Here is a 17,543-nt window from a genome sequence, read left to right on the forward strand (position 1 = left end):
GCATCAGCCCAGTGATCATGGAGACCTGCCTTGAAGACAGGAAATAACCAACATTTAAGGCCAATCACAATACATAGTGAATGTATTGTCTCAGTTAATTTTCAGAATGATCCCATTGGATCCATTTTACAGATGAGAAAATTGAGGGACACAATGATCAAATAATTTGCCCATTTTCAAATGGCCAGATTAACATTTCTCAATGTTTGTTAAGAATTAGTTTTTCAGGATTGCATTAGTTTTTTGGGGATGCTGTTACAAAGTACCCCAAGCTAAGTGACTTAAAACAGCAGAAATGTGTTGTCTCAGTTTTGGAGGCTGATGCAAGCCCAAAATTAAGGTGTCAGCAGGGTCATGCTCTCCATGATGCGTTTTTTTTTTTTTCTCTCTTTAAGATATATTTACGTATTTGAAAGCCAGAACTACAGAGAGAGGGGGGAGAGAGAGAGAGAGAGAGAGAGAGAGGTCTTTCTTCCGCTGGCTTCCTCCCCAGACAGCTTCATCTGCCCGGGCTGGGCGAGGTGAAGCCAGGAGCCAGGAGCTTCATCCAGGTCTCTCCTGTGGGCGGCAGAGCCCCAAGTAGTTGGGCCATCTTCCACTGCTTTCCCCTGACCCTTAGCAGGGAGCTGGATAGGAATGCCGGTGTTGCAGGCGGTGACCTTACCCTCTATATCTCAACACAGACCCCTCTGTGATGGTTTTAAGGGAGAATCCTTTCTTGCCTCTTCTGGCTTCTCGTGGTTGGTGCAAGTCTTGGTGTTCCTGTGCTTGTAAATGGATCACTTCATCCCCAGCGCTGCCGCCACCTAATTGTTTCCTACCTATGTGGCTCTCTCCTTTTCTTTTAGGGAGAATACCATGTTGGATTACAGTGCACCTGCTCCAATGTGACCTCATCATAGCGAATCACATCTACAATGACCCTATTTCCAAATAAGGCCATATTCTTAGGGACTGGGGCTAGGACTTCTCTTTTGAGAGACATGTCAATTCATAACAAAAAATGATAATAGAAATTGCTCAAGAAAGAAATTTGTGGTCAGGTAAGTTTGAGAAATACCATTATAGGATTCTTTGTTGTATGCAGTACTTGAGAGGGGAGGATGTGAGCTGTCAAACTGCAAGGCGAGTCCCAGCTGGGGCTATAATTTATGATGTCTCCCAGAGGTTTGATTAGGGACTTCCTCTTCCAGACCTCCTGTGGGACTAGCATCGGGTGTGGGATGTTGTTCACGCCCAGCAGGAGGCAGCAGGAGGCCCTTCCCTATCTTATCTGCTGTGTTAACCAGAAAAAACTGCTTTCTGTAGCTTAGCGAGGAAAGCCGCCATCTGCAGTGCTGTCATCCCATGCGGGCGCCGATTCAAGTCCCAACTGCTCCACTTCTGATCCAGCTCTCTGCTATGGCCTGGGAAAGCACCAGAAGATGGCCCAAATCGTTGGGCCCCTGTACCCATGTGGGAGACCTGGAGGAAGCTCCTGGCTCCTGATTGGCCCAGCTCTGGCTACTGCGGCCATATGGGGAGTGAACCAGAGAGAAGACCCCTCCCTGCCTCTGCCTCTGCCTCTCTGTAACTCTGCCTTCAAATAAATAAATAAATCTCTCTCTTTTTTTTTTAAATAGTACAACCATGAATGAAACTGGAAAAAAATGAAAAACAAACAAACAAACAAATAAAAAACATTGCTTTTCCTCTCTGAGCCTGAGTTTCTACTACAGAAACAATAATATGCTTTCCCCTTTGGGATTCTTGGGAGGACTACATGAAATGAGATAGGCTGAAAAACACCTGGTGCAATGCCCGGCATCCAAGCAAGCATTCACACAACAGCCCGTGCCTTTGGTATGCTAAGTGGATGGTTCTGAATTTCTTCACATTTTTATTAAGTGTTTCCAGGATATCAAGAATCATTCCTAAGGAGGACAATTTCCATCAATAAGTTTTTCTTCTTTGTCTTTCTCCTCTTCATTTTTTTTTCTTTTTAAGAGAATGATTTTCTTTATGACAATAAAAATTTACCTTGGGTAAATATTCCACCCAGTTGCTCTTTTAATAAGTTTCCAACATTAGCAAAAAATGGGTGCTTTAGGGCTCCAGTTCCTCATTCTCATCTTCCACCCCAGTGAGGGGAAGAGGATGTGATCATGCGATCGCTGACAGAAGGGAAATTGTGAAAGGGCGCTCACTGTAGAAAAGGCAACCCACAACGGCCTGGCTCTCAGAGGAGGCTGCGCTTCTGCAAGAGCTGCTCGGAGCCCCTTCCAGCAGCCTGTCCCTTCAACATGGAACCGAAGCAGATCAGGAAGGGCTACCTTGTGAAGAGGGTAAGTAGAGTGCCACTTGCACCTGGACATGGCCTTGGGGTGTTGCGGGGCCAGTGATTCGTGTGCAGCCTAGTACTCTATCCATTGGTTTCATGAGTCATGCTGAATTACTGGGTTGAAATAGGAGAGCGGCAGCATGTGGAATGTCTAGGGGAGATTTGGGGAACCAGTGCATGCTCTACTGCCTTGTTTCTTAAAGGTGAATGAATCCAGCTCAGCCTTGGCATAGAGGGTTCTTGTGGGTCTGAGGATGTTAGACTGCAGGGTCTGGAAGACAGGAGCCCAAGCTAGCTTCTTCTTGGTGTCCAAAATCCTTTCCAAGCGCTGTTCACAGGCATTCTGTCCAAACAGACTCTTCAGCTATGGAGGTTACCTGGAGAGACTACGCATTTCTTAGTTAAGTTCTTCCTTCCTTCCTTCTTTCAGTAAGAGAGGAAAAAAGAGACTAAAGAAGAGTTTTTACCTTATAGTAACTGTAGCCTATTTCTTGGTCCATCTTCTTAGAACTGATGCATAAAAAACCTCATCCTTTTATTGGGCTACATTGTTTTTGGTGGATTTGTATCACAGGCCATCAAGGTGGTAGATGCACCATTTTAAAAATTAGAAACTGGAGACCCAAGTCTACTCAAATACGCCTGGTCTCACCGGTATGGCATCAGAGAGACGGAGTTTTGTTAGTGCTGTTGGTCTTCCTCTGGATGTGAGGTGGATGCTGAGTCATTTGGCCCCAGGATGGTGAATTCACACTCCATCCTGCAGGCAGCACCTATACACACGTGTGCTAACAGAAGCGAGCTCAGGGCATGACAAGTGAACTGAATTGAGAATTCCTTCAGATGCCTCGCTTTTTAACTGAATGAACACCTAACACAACTCTGACATGTTCTACTTCTAAAGGAGCACATGGTGCTGCGGATTCTGCTTTGATTTCAGACTGGAAGGGGCCTTGGATGATCTGGCCTCATTCCCTCCAAGAGGCCAGTGACTGTCCAGGGCCACGCCTGTGACAGAGCTGGGACCAGAATCCCTCTTGGGTTGCTAGGTTTCTCACTCACGGCACTGAGCTCTGTTCTGTATCCCCTCGGATTTTCTTAAAGCAAATTTAATCTCAGTTAGGGCGGTGATGTGTTTAGGGGGTGAGAGTTCTGAGTCAGTGCTGGAGAATAAGTGGCTCTCAGCTGACACTCTCCGAGCTAGTTAGACCCTTAAACAACCTTCAGAAAACACACACAGATATGCAGGCCTCTATGTAGACTCCTTGCAATAGCCACCAATACTCCTTGAGAACCAGTAATAAGTAATTTTGATTTATTTTTTCTGGGATCACTGAGGCTAATATCCTGAGAACAGCAAGTAAACAAAAACATATTTTGTTGGCTTGTTTTCATGTTTAAAATAATTAAAAACATCTTTCCATGAAAATTACTGTTATAAGGTTTGTGTGCCCATATATTAAACTGCCTAAATTACAAAAATCTAGAAGACAAAATCTGAAATAAGTGATATTGTCTGACTAGACAACGGTGGATAATAGAGTCAGTGTTATCAAGAATTTGGGCTCAAATTAATAAATAGTTTTTGATGAGTGAGAATAATTCTCCCAGATTATGGCCTGTAAGAGCCACTCTAGAAAATGTACCTGGAATAAAATATAGTGAAATAGCATATTCATTTTTCCACAATTTTTGTCTTCCATAATTTTGAAGTTTATAATTTAAATCATCTGTAACTTCTGCATTTTCCTCTGGGAGCCTTTGAACACTTATGTTGTAATGTATTAAGGCTCTCCAACTTGGCATTTTAAAGAAATGTTTGGTTAGAAATATTGCCTTGGCTCTCCTGGCGTCAGCCTAGTCTAGCCCTGGCTGTTCCAAGCATTTGGGGAATGAACCAGCAGATGGGAGATCTCCCTGTCTTTCTGCCTTTCAAATAACATGAAAATAAATAAATAAAACTTAATATTTCCTTTTTTGGCTTCAGACCTGAATTGGAAGCCAGAATTTCTCAATAGGATATTAAAGTTCTTGACTTCTTAGGATGTTGAGTTTCTTTCAATTATGCCGTGTATGGATTAAAACTATAGGTGTCAGGAATATAACATAGCAAGTACTATGTAAGTGACAATGATTATTTATACTATTAGATAAACAGATCAGCAGGTGGTGGGTCCCCTCCTCGGTGCCAATGGGGCTGTCTGGTTCCTGGGAGGGTTACCACGGTAGTCATGAGGAAAGCACGGGGACAGCTGCTATTTGTCAAGACTGCTTGGAGCCTCATCGGTGGTCACGATGCTAAAGCACAGAGGGCAATGCCGGCGGCATCACCCTCCACTCACCTTTTTCTTTCACACGGTTTAAGATTCCTGGGTAGTTAGAAAGAACACATTTCATCTACTGTCTTGTTTTATGAAATAATTTTCTTAAAGATGTGATGTTGCGAGTGGAAAAAATATAACATTAGAAAACACTGGCACGGGGATTTTGTCAACTCAGAAATCCTGGGATGAACAGTCAGTTGTGTTAACTAGGAAATTCTTCTGCTTTTCTTCTGTGTGAGATAACTGTCCACATTAACAAACCGTGTTTCTTCTTTTACTCTTGACTAAGATCTCTAAATAAAGATGACAGTTAAGAGGGGGAGGGGAAAATACAAGAATTCTTTCATTTTCCAACTTGAACATCCTCAAATCAGATCTCCTTGCCTCTGAGTCCTGTTTTTCTTGATGTCTTTTAAAGAGCATTTGGAGTGAGCCATGTAGCAGCTGGCTCTGAACAGGCATGCCACGTTCCATCCTGGCAGGCTGTGCCCTCCCCATCTTACAGATGACAAAACTCAGGCCGAGAGCCAACAAGAGATGCTCACTGTCAGATGGCAGGCAAGAGGGTAACCTGGGATTCACTCCCAGGTCTCCCTAACAGCAAAACCCATCATTTCGCCAACTCCTGCAGCCTTCTGAAAGGAGGCTCACCTAAGCCAGCGAAAAGGAGGTCAGGTTAACTCCAAAGCTCGAGTGGTACCTGGACAAATTGTACTGTGGGCAAGACTGACCTCAGTAACCCCAACCTTCCTTTCTGGGCAACACACATATTTTGGAGGTTCTTGAACAAGTACTACTGAATTGTGTATGTTCATAATCATAACCTTAAAAAAGAAAAGATCAAATTACATGCATTGAATAACCTAGAGCCCTCTAAGTTACACCCCAAACCAACCTCATTCCTAGAGGTTTATGGAGAAAATTGTTTCCATGACAACCAGTCTGGCAAGCACTTGGCACAGGAGGACTCAAAGAGCAGCTCAGGGATCTGGATGTCCTGTGAGGCTGGGAGAAAGCCTGGGAATCAGGGTGGTGGGAAGGAGAAGTCGAGGGACTGGGGCAGGAAAAAAGAGGGCGGCAGAAGTTGTGGGGAAGGGAAAAGCTGGGGGAGAGTGCCCGGGAGTCCTTCCCGACTGCTGCCTTGTCTCCTGCAGCAGTTTGCTCCCGTTGACTATCAGCGTGGTCCCAGCTGACACACGGGCACTTCCCCTGTAGCAGGGGCAGTTCCAGGTCTCTCCTGCACTAATGTACTTGTATAACGCACCCTTCAAAATGGGAGCAGTTACTGACCTGACTTCACAGATGAGGAGATTACTGTTCCGAGAGGCAAAGGCCTCGCCCAAGGTCACAAGTGGCAGAGCTAGTTTACAGAGCCGGACCCAGCCCACTTCCACGTGGTCCTCGAGGGCCAGTATTGCAGAGACTTTTTTTCCAAAGCACTGTTACTGAAGAATCTTCTGCTAAAATGGCCCCATGGCATCACCTACACAACTCTTCCCTGTATATGGTTACCAGTTGTTGAGTACCTGTTTAAGGTGGCTACTGTGTGAAGCCCTGCAAGTGTATTATCTCATTTAACCTTTATACCAATGGGAAGTAGGTACTTTGTTATCTTTATTTTCCAGGGGAGGAAACTAATGTTTGGAGAAACCAAATAACTTGCTAAAGGTCACAGAGCCTGGAAGAGGACAGGTTGAGAATGAACCCAAATCAAAGACTCCAGAAATCATGCCGCTAAGCACTCTGTGTCATTTGCGTGATGTTTACTGAATGTGCTTTTGTTGAGAAATTGGTTCATTCCTTAAAGGCCCACAATTAACTGGGGCTGGACCAGGCCAAGGCTGGGAGCTGAAGAATGCTATCCAGATCACACCCATTGGTGGCAGAAACCCAATGACCTGAACCACCTCCACCACTGCCTCCCAGGCTCTACATTAATAGGAAGCAGGAGTCAAAAGCCGGATCTGGGAGGTGTATCCAGGCACTCCAATATGGGGTGCAGGCATCTCAACACCCAGGCCGTAACACCTGCCTCTAGAAAAGGTTATTTATGTAAAAAACATTCACCAGAATAGACTGCTTCACCTGCCTTTAGAGTTTACGGGAACACAAAGCAACCACCTGGGATGTTATACAAGTGATTTTATGGGTTAAGTTGGCAAACTAGATAATAAAATTTGTGCTATAGCAGAAATAAGAGCTTAAGTTAATGCAACATCCACTTAAAATGCCAAGTCCTGGGGGTGTGGGTAAACAGGTAATAGTAACCCACAGTTCTACTTTCATAGGTCAGCACATATTTAGAAATGCTTGAGGGAAAGGGGAAGTTCAAGAGGTGTCTTCACTTTGCAGGAAGTGCCTGGGAGGGGCTCTAGATAAAAAAATCCTGTTGCCCCAATCCTCAGCCATTGCTCGTGGGTTCTTTCAATGAGGCTGGATACTTACAGCAGGCGTTTCCCACTGAGCCCGCCCACTGCGTGGAGCAGGAGGTTACTTTCTCTGCTGTCGGACCTTGAACTGTTGGGGACTCGGAGACTGGGTCTCGTTCATTTTTATGCTCTCTACACCCAGGCCAGTGTCTGCAGCATGCAGCTGTGTTGTTATGTGAACTTGTGGCAAAGAAAGAAACTTGCCTGAAATAGACCCTTAAAGAGCAAGGAGTCAGGGTTTCATACTATAGTCACTTTTTAGAAAAACTCTTATTTATTTGAACTGCAGAGAAAGAGATAGAGAGACACAGAGAGAGAGACAGAGAGACAGAGACAGATATTCCTTCTGCTGGCTCACTCCCTAAATGGCCACAATCAGGAGACAGGAGCTTCTTCTGGGTCTCACATGTGGGTGCAGGGGCCCAAGAACTTGGGCCATCCTCCACTGCTTTCCCAGGTGTATTAGCAGAGAGCTGGATGAGAAATGGAGAAGCTAGTCTTGATACAGAGCCCATATAGGATGCCAGCGTTGCAGGTGGAGGCTTAACCTGCTACACCTCAATGCTGGCCCCATATTGTTGATTTTTAAATAAAAATATGTATCATGCAAAATATATATGTAAGATTGATTACTATTGTTGGCTTGTAGGTGAGGCCCAAAGGTTGGTAGCAGAGCTGGAAGTAGGCTAGAGGACCAGCAGGTTCTTTGGAATGAGCGTGTAGTGTCTCAGGGAAGAAAGGGATATGAAGGGTTTAGTTGAACTTGTCTGTGGCTTGCATTTCTTTTATTAGTCTGTTAACAAGCTTGCTCTCTTGTCAGGGAATTCACTGATTTAAGTTTCTCCCTTCAGTTACACAGATTTTCTGAAACCTCCACCTATAGGATCCTCCAAACAATGTAGGCATTTCACTTCTCTGAAGACAGTTTTCATTGTTTTGCCTGTTGCATTTTGGATTAAAACCTAGTGAGTTCCCTCAACAATTCCCCAGGACAGAGGATGCTGTCCTGACACTCTCTTTTGAAGAAGCTCCAGTTTATCTGCAGTGGAACTCAATGTAGTTCTCCAAGGACACTTGAGAAGCACAGATACGGAGGACAGGGAGTATTAATGAGTGCTTACTATGTGCCAGACACTGATGCAAGCAATGTGCATGGATTGTTTTAGTTAGTATCCCAACAGCCCTACATGGATATCATTCTCCCCACTTGCCAGATGTAGAAAATGAGATTTAGAAAAATTTTCCCGGGGCCGGCGCTGTGGAGCAGTGCGTTAACCCCCTGGCTTGAAGTGCTGGCATCCCATATGGTCACCAGTTCGAGACCCGGCTGCTCCACTTCCAATCCAGTTCTCTGCTATCGCCTGGAAAAGCAGTAGAGGATGTCCCAAGTCCTTGGGCCCCTGCACCCACGTGGGAGACCCAGAAGAAGCTTCTGGTTCCTGGCTTCAGACCGGTGCAGCTCTGGCCGTTGCGGCCATCTGGGGAGTGAAACACCAGATGGAAGACCTCTCTCTCTCTCTCTCTCTCTCTCTCTCTGCCTCTCCTCTCTCTGTGTAACTCTGACTTTCAAATAAATAAATAAATCTTTTTTTTTTAAAAGAAAAATTTTCCCAAGGTTACATTGCTAAAAAAAAAAAAAAAGTAGCAGAGGTGGGGCGTGTGTCTCAGTTGTCCAGCTGCACAGCCCGTGCTCACCCACTGGCTATGCTGCCTTTAAAGTCAGAACCCCACCTCCCTAACTCTAGATCCTATGCTTCTAATGATACAGCATTATGGTTCACATACCCATTTTTCCAAATTTTACAAATGCATTGATAATTCTTAAGCCATCTTATTAAAGAAAAAGACTATATCTGAATTTAATTTCTTTTACTGCTGTTGAGCCGTACATTTTTAAGCTTTTTGGACTTAATTATTTCTTCTTTTGAGAACTGCCTGTTTATGTTATTTAGCCATTAAAAACTGGGAGTTTGTAATTTGTTGTTGATTGTGAGGAGTTTAAAAATATATTAATGATATTAGCCTTTAGTCACCTAGGGATGGATTATACATATCCACACAAATGCATTGACTTTTCGGCTGGTGCAGTCTTTCTACTAAAATTATTTATTTATTTATTTGAGAGAGTGAAAGAGAGAGAGAGAGAGAGAGAGAGAGAGTTACATCCATTGTTCATTCCCCAAGTATCTGCAGCTGTTGGGCTGTTAGGTTGGAGCCACGCTAAAGGCGGGAGTCAGAAGTCCAATCAAGGTCTCCCATGTGGGTGGGAGGAATCAAATCACTTGAGCCATCAGTGCTGATGGAGTCAGGAACAGGAGGCAGGTAGCAAGCCTGGACACTCCCATATGGGAAACAGTATCCTAACCAGTATCTTAGCTGCTCAGCTAAATGCCTGCCCCTGTACTTTCTTGTATATACAGAAATTAGTTCTTATGTAAATATCTCATCCTTTATGATTTCTTCATTTGGTATCATGTGATGTCAGACTCTGATGTACTAAATTATACCCATGATGATGGGTATATAATATGATATGGGTGTATATATAATTAGTCCCATGATGATGAACAGTGACCAACTGACAACTTTCAGTCTGACTCAGCATCTACATCCGCCAATTTTGGAAACATAATTTTACACGTTATGGTGTATGATGGAAGAAATGAATATATGTGATATGTATATGTTTAATCTATGTATTTATGTACACACAGACATACAGCATATGGAAGCATATTTGAGGGAACTTCAAAATGTTTGTTAAAAAGTGAAAATAAAAGACACATTTATTTTGGTGTAGAAAATTTTTGGAATTCATCACAGCTGTTTTTCTTTTTTAAAGATTTTATTTGTTTTTTTGAGAGGTAGAGTTACAGATAGTGAGAGGGAGAGACAGAGAGGTCTTCCTTCCGTTGTTGGTTCACTCCTCAACTGGCTGTGCTGATCAGAAGCAAGGAGCCAGGAGCTTCCTCCAGGTCTCCCACGTGGGTGCAGGGGCCCAAGGACTTGGGCCATCTTCTACTGCTTTCCCAGGCCACAGCAGAGAGCCGGATGGGAGGAGGAGCAGCTGAGATTAGAACTGGCACCCATATGGGATGTGGGCACTGTAGGCGGAGGATTAACCCCCTGCGCCACAGCGCTGGCCCCCATCACAGCTCTTTTTCAACATGCATTTCTGTGAACTTTTTGAAGACTCTTCATTTACAGCATTAGAGTAAAATAGTTAGCTAGGAGTCTAACGAAACAGATCCAGGTTCTAGACTTTCTCAGTTATGCAAGAAACCAACATGAAAGTGATGTCCAAGGGGAGGGGGAAAAGTCTATAACTGGGGAATTAACAGATTCTAATCCCAGTTCTCACCCAGGAATACCTGACCATCAGTGCTCACTCAGGAGTACCAGGTCAAGCCACTAAACTGGGCCTCTGTTTTATTTTTTCAAATGCGTGTAATGTTCCTAAATTCCTCTCTGTCTCAGACATTCTATAGTCACACTTGCAGATTTACTCTCAGGCACGAATCAAGAGGGTGAGAGCCAAAAGGGGAACATGGAGGGATGGGCCGGGGGAAGTGCTGTGCTGTCTGGCCACCCGGGGCGGGGGGGGGGGGGGGGGGGGGGGACGGCGGCGGCAGTGATGGCTTGGAGGAGAGAGGAATCACCCCAGATTCCTTCACTGTTACCTGACACTTAGGCCTGTGAGAAAGTTCAGCTTTACCAGACTTTGGCTAGATATCTGTCATTTTACAAAGCATCAGACTCCCCACTGCGCATAAAGAACATGCCTCCCAAATGACACATCCTCCTCCGAGTTAGCTGACACAGCCCCCCCCCCCCCCCCCCCCGGGGACATCTGAATTGGGAAAAGTACGAACTCCTGGACAGTTGGCTCCTGCAGCTTTCATCTCTCACTGTTGACTGGAAGAATGCGCTGCTGGCTGACTTCTACAAACTGATCCCATCCCAAGGCCAAGTGCCCCAAGTGACAGAGGCAGCTTTACATCATGGATACCCCTGGTGTGAATACTAACTTTTAGATTTGAAAGAGATTTTAGCAGTCACCTAGTGCAATTTTTTATTTCTAGCTATGTGAATCTTTTAAAATTTCCAATTAATTAAAATTTTTATTGAATAAATTTGTCTACATATTTTAAAAAATATATTCCCCAAGTAAGTTTTCATTTATTTACTATTTTCTCCTAGTATTTACAAAAAATTCAAGCCCACAGAAAAAAGGGGAAAGTAGTAGGACTCCTCATATGCTCTTTACCTAGATTCATCTACTAACAATGAATGGGGGCTTTGGCTTTCTATCTCCCTATCTCTAAACTTTTATATAAATATGCATAAATAGAATTGCCTGCTAAGATATTTGAGAATAAGTTACAGACATAATGCTACCTAAATTGCTGAGTGTATATCTTCTAAGAACAAGGACATTCTATATATCCACAACACATTGTTACACCCAAGAAATTTAATACCACTCCAATGCTGTTTTTGACTATATCTTTCTATGTTCAAATGACCCCAAATGACTCAATAATATCTTAATTGCCGGCTTTAAAAATTCATGATTCAATCAAGGACCATGATTTGCATGAACATGCTGTTTCCTGTGAGTAAATTAGAAAAGTAAGTAAGAACTTAATGTTCTATTGTACAGAAGCAATCCAAAGAGTGTTGTTACGATAATCACTGTGTACCTCCCTCCATGGAGTTAATTACCAGGATCTCTGTTACATCTAAGCAGAACAACATTGTTTTGAACTTAAGGGATAACATAAATGCAATAAAGTACATAAAGTGTGCAAGAATTTTTCACATTTGTATACATAATGTAAACAACACACAGATGAAGATAAAGATATTTCCAGTATCCTATAAGATTTTAATTTCCTCTTTCTTCTATATTCTTCAATCCCAGGTAACCATTATCATAACTTCTTTTCTTATCAGTTGTGCCTGTTCTTAAATTTCATATAAATGGAATCACATTATCAATATATTTTTGTTTTTTTCACTCAATATAATATCTATGAGATTTATCTCACAGATACAATAGGTATCAGTACATGCCTGTACCAGTAGTTCATTTAAAAAATCATCAATCTGTATTCCATTGTATCAACGCATTTATTTTCATTTTACTTGAAATGCAGAGCAATGGAGAGAGAGAGAAATCATTTATCCACTGATTCACTCCTCAAATGCCCACAACAGCCAAGGCTGGGTCAGGCTGAAGCCAGGAGCCCATACTCAGTCAGGGTCTCCCCCAGGGGTGGCAGGGGTCTCAGTGTGTGAGCCATCATCTGCTGCCACCAAGGGTGTGCATTAGCAGGAAGCAGCTGGATCAGAAGCAGAGTAGCTGGGACTCCAGCCAGGCACTATGATGTGCGATGCTGGCATCTCAAGTGCACCTTAACTGCTGTGCCCAACGCTTGCTCCTCATTAGATGAATTTAATGCATTAATAATGGATTTATATATTGCAGTGAGCAATTTACTTGTCCATTCTCCTGTTGATGGGCATTTGAGTTATCCTGTGTTTTTGGTTGTTTTGTGTAAAGAAAGGTGCCATGGACATGTTTGTATGAGCTCTGTTCCCTCAGATCTGTGCCCAGGGATAGAATTGCTGGTGCAAAGAGCATGTATGTGGTTAACTTTAGCACAAACTGCCAATACTTTTCCAAATGGGATGTAACATTTCTGCCAGCCAGGAATAGTCCAGTTATTCTGCCTCCATACTAAGTCTTGTTCTTCTCAGTCTTTTTAAATGTCGGGTAGGATAGTGGGCACGTGGTGGTGTCTCAGAGACGTTTGAACCTCCATTTCCCTAATGCATAATGATGCCAAACACTTTCCCATAAACTTTTTGGATATTTTCTTTAGTGAAGTGCATGTTCGCACTTTCTGCTCTTTACAAATTAGGTTGTACTTTTCTGTTGATTTACAGGAGTTCTTTATATTCAGGATGAGTCTCTCTCAGATGTAAAACAGAAGCATATTTGAGATGATTTGTGTGTTGGCATAGTGCCTGATCCTGCCCAGTTTTTAAAAAGGGAAATAATCAGTGTTACCCTGGAGCAGTCAGTCTGCCTGTGCAGAAAAGAGATAGTGTATTTTAATTTTAAAAAGTCTTTCAGTAGCTGACAGAAAGGAAATGTTTGGACAAGAAAATGATAATCCCTCAAGTGTTTATCGTTTTTGTATTAATAGTCTTCCTTTTGGGCAACTGGACCTTTATATAGAGGCCCTTTGTGTTTGAGATAAGCAACAGGATCTGCTGGGAACTGGATAATAATTCTGTGTTGTCGTAGTCATGACAGGGTGACATCATGGGTCAGAGAACAGAGGCAAAGACCTCCTGCTCTTCCTTCTAGGAGCAGAGTGCCCAAAGTCTTTTCAAAGGGCAGACTTGCTTGGTCTGCTCAGAATGGTTAATTTACTGCTAAAGGGGGAGTTGGCACCAACTCAAACTAAAAACTTTAAGAAAATTATTTAATTAATTTATTTGAGGGTCAGAAAGACAGACAGACACTTAGAGAGAGCTCTCATCCACTTGTTCACTCCCCAAATGCATGCAACAGCCAGGACTGGGCCAGGTCATACAAATATGTCACCTGCCTCACACTGGCCAAAGGCATTTATTAAATCTGCAAATGTCTATGGAATGGTTTTAGAAAATATTATTGTTTCTGTGAATAATTTTGAAATATCTTCTCTATTTAGTTTTATCTAGTTATCAACACATGTTGTGATTTTAACTACAACCACTCATTATACAAATATACAATTTGTACAATATACAAATTGCTTATTGAGCACTTGGCATTATCATGGTGTGGTAGGTTCCTGTCCTTCCAAACTAGTTGACATAGTTGACGAACTGTATTTATACATTTTATGTATGATATGTATACAACTCATTATTGATATATACATGTGTCTTAGTATTATAAAATATATGTATATATCACACACTTATATATGCATGCTTTTATATGATTTAATTAACCTAATTAACATTTGTTACAGGCTCAATGATAGAATTATTATTTCCCTGTTAGAAAAGCAAAACACTGTGCTTCAGAAATGCAATGATGGGGTAAGCGTGTGGGACTAAGGGCAGGCCAGATCTCATCTGAGCCCTGAATCTCATCCCACCAGAAAAGAAGCCAAAGAGAGTTATGAGTTTTTTAAAAAAATTAATTTATTTATTTTAGAGTTACAGGGAGATATACTGAGAGAGAGAGAGAGCTTATTCACTGGGTCACTCCCCAAATGCCTGCAACCCCTCAGTCCACGTCTCCTATTTAGGCGGCAGGAACCCAATTACTTGTGCCATTGCCTGCTACTTCCCAGGGAATACATTAGCAGGGAGCTGGACTGGAAGTGAAACTGGGACTCAAACCCAGTCATTTCTACATGGGATGAAGGTGTCCCAGATGGTGGCTTAACAGCTGCATCACAACACCCAACCCTGTAGATCATATTTTTAAAAGTCCTAGTGAAAGAGCTTCCTATGTTTTGATTCTAGAATATTTGATTCTTGGGAGCCAGTGCTGTGGTGTAGGGGGTAAAGTAGTGCCGGCATCCCACATGGGCACTGGTTTGAGATCCAGCTGCTCCACTTCCAATCTAGCTCTCTGACAATGTGCCTAGGAAAGCAGCAAAGGATGGCCCAAGTCCTTGGGCCCCTGCACATGTGTAGGAGACCAGGAAGAAGCTCTTGGCTGTTGGCTTTGAACTGGCCCAGCTCTGGCTATTGCAGCCATTTGGGGGATTACCTTTGTTCTTTTTTTTCTCTTCAAAATAGGCACTTAAAATTTTTAAAAGCAAAAGTAAAAAATAAACTATAAGGTCATGAGTAAAAGTGGTTAGAGAAGTGTGTTGCAGTTCTTACAAACTGCAGTGGGTGAGAAAAATGAAGTGGTTCCTTTGTGGTTCTTGGTGGTGTGAATCAACTACGAAAAGGGAGGTGCAGGGGTAATTATAGGATGTGGGGAATGGTCTCTGTTCTATTTTAATGAACACCCCTGAGCTTAGTACCATGAGCCAATGAAAGTACCTGATAATGTCATTGCCATGGAGAAGCAAAGATAACCACACAGAAAGCAGTGAAAGAAAAATTAAGGCTGCGTGTAACAAGTTCCAGAATGTGTCAGACAATCTGTGGGAAAAGCAGGAGGTGACCTTGGGAGCAGGAGGGGCAGTGCCATTTGGGAAACCAGCATCAATGAGGTGGCCACGCCAAGGCTTGCAGGATGCAGAGAGGTTAGTCACAGACGGGAAGAGGAGGATGGAGTTAGGGACATTCCAGAGAGTAGGGTTAGCTTGAGCTAAGGGCCAGGGGTAGAAATTAGAAGGATATCCCGAGAACTCACTGATTTGAGTGAGTTTATGTGGAAGCAACGGAGATGATGTCACAAAACATTTGTAAAGTTTATGCTAAGAAAATACAGGACCTTCCCTATTAGAGAGAAAACAGTTTACAAAGAGCCCGGGTCTCCTGAGCTGTTTTTGTTATGATTACAGGGGAGTATATTCAATACCTGGAAACCCATGTGGGTTGTATTATTAGAAGATGGGATTGAATTCTACAAGTGGAAACACGAGGCCATGCCCTCAGGAATGATTCCCTTGCAAGGAAGCAGTGTGACCAGCCCTTGTCACGACTTTGGCAAAAGGATGGTGAGTTGGCATCAAGAGCCACAGCGGACCCCTCACCAGGTGTTGGCCTCTTAGGCCAAGCCCAGCCTGCAGTGAGAGGTGCTCCCTGGGCCATCTCTCTTCCCACCATGCGCACTCGACCATGGTGTTGGGTCTCTCTTGGACAGAAAAAGTTGGGGTCAACTGCTCTGCCTCATGAGGGGCCGCTGCCCCTTGAAAGGAGCCATACCTAATGGGATATTTTCCAATTTCAGTTTGTATTCAGGATCACTACCAGCAAGAATCAGCATGTCTACTTCCAGGCAGCTTTCCTGGAGGAGAGAGATGCCTGGGTTCGAGATATCAAGAAAGCCATTAAGTGTATTGAAGGAGGCCAGAAGTTTGCAAGGAAATCCACCAGGAGGTCTATTCGGCTGCCAGAAACCATCGACTTGGGGTGATTTTCTGTGTTTGCTTCTCTCTCTCCCTTCCTTTGTTCCCCTCTTGCCTCTGACAGGGAGGGATGTAAGAGATCCTGCTCTGTGGCTTGCTTGGGCCACTTCCCAAGTCTATGTCCATCCTCCTGGGTTGACATTAGCACCCAATGCACTGATATGTTTACCTGAGTCTCAAGGAGAGATCACGGCCTCCCTAAGGCTTAGCATGGGCTCTAAGTATCCAAGCAGGCAAGATTTCAAGTTGAAGTTCATGAATTCACACAGGAAAGGGCAGCCAAGGCAAACACCCATCCTGGATAGAGACTACTGGTACCCTTGTGTAGGCTGGTTCAGGTGATGGTTGTAGCTTAAAAGGGATAGGAGGCCAACAAGTGAATCTCGCCCCTGACTGAGGCTGGGAATGGGTTCCTTTCCTTTTTGCGTGATTCCCATCTTCTCTGGACACATGTTTCTCTTTCTCTAGGGATTTCTTTTGTCCTGGTAGTTCTTTTATGTTGAGCACGCCCTGAAACAGAAGCCCTGTTGGGAAGAATCCCTGCTAGTTCATTTACGTCTCCAAGCACTCCATTTCCAAGGGGTTGTGGGGTGGGGAAGAGCCCCTGACAGGGACTAATGACACTGCTCTGCTCTGCGTGGCTAGCCCTGGACTTGCTGCGTCACAGGAGTTTGATGAAGTTTGTGCAGGGAGTGTGGTGAGGCTGGGCAGCTTCCCTCCCCACCGAGGACCCCACCTGCAGCTGCTGGTTTGGGCCGCCGAGTGACTGGATTCCTGGCCAGGGCTGCCACAGCCAGACGTGGGGGAATGATGCTCAGTTTATTTGGAGCCAAAGGAAACACGAATGTGGCCTTCTGTTTTACTGCTTAGAATTTATCTGACAAGGCTATCTTTGATTTATCACCTCAAGGACAGAAATGAAAACTTCCATTTTGTCTTCTCTATTACCATTTTTAGAATAAGAGATAAGCGGCCGGCGCTGCGGCTCAATAGGCTAATCCTCCGCCTTGCGGCGCCGGCACACCGGGTTCTAGTCCCGGTCGGGGCACCGATCCTGTCCCGGTTGCCCCTCTTCCAGGCCAGCTCTCTGCTGTGGCCAGGGAGTGCAGTGGAGGATGGCCCAAGCCCTTGGGCCCTGCACCCCATGGGAGACCAGGATAAACACCTGGCTCCTGCCATCGGATCAGCGCAGTGCGCCGGCCGCAGCGCGCCTACCGCGGCGGCCATTGGAGGGTGAACCAACGGCAAAAAGGAAGACCTTTCTCTCTGTCTCTCTCTCTCACTGTCCACTCTGCCTGTCAAAAAAAAAAAAAAAAAAAAAAAAGAATAAGAGATAAGCTGAGTAGAAATATTAGCTTTCTGGGAGGCA

The 17,543-nt window shown here is 44.0% G+C and overlaps 1 protein-coding gene across 1 annotated transcript in view; it reads left to right on the plus strand.

Moving 5' to 3' along the window:
• Positions 1-2,251: 2,251 nt before the first annotated feature.
• Positions 2,252-17,543, plus strand: part of PLEK (pleckstrin) — a 29,823-nt gene continuing 14,531 nt past the window's right edge. Inside the window, exons 1-3 of the mRNA XM_062209562.1 lie at positions 2,252-2,324; positions 15,608-15,763; positions 15,997-16,178. Coding sequence (XP_062065546.1) covers positions 2,283-2,324; positions 15,608-15,763; positions 15,997-16,178 — 380 coding nt within the window. The 5' untranslated portion in view covers positions 2,252-2,282. The remainder of the gene's footprint in view (positions 2,325-15,607; positions 15,764-15,996; positions 16,179-17,543) is intronic.

Source organism: Lepus europaeus, chromosome 13 (assembly GCF_033115175.1).
Source record: "Lepus europaeus isolate LE1 chromosome 13, mLepTim1.pri, whole genome shotgun sequence".
NCBI lineage: Eukaryota > Metazoa > Chordata > Mammalia > Lagomorpha > Leporidae > Lepus > Lepus europaeus.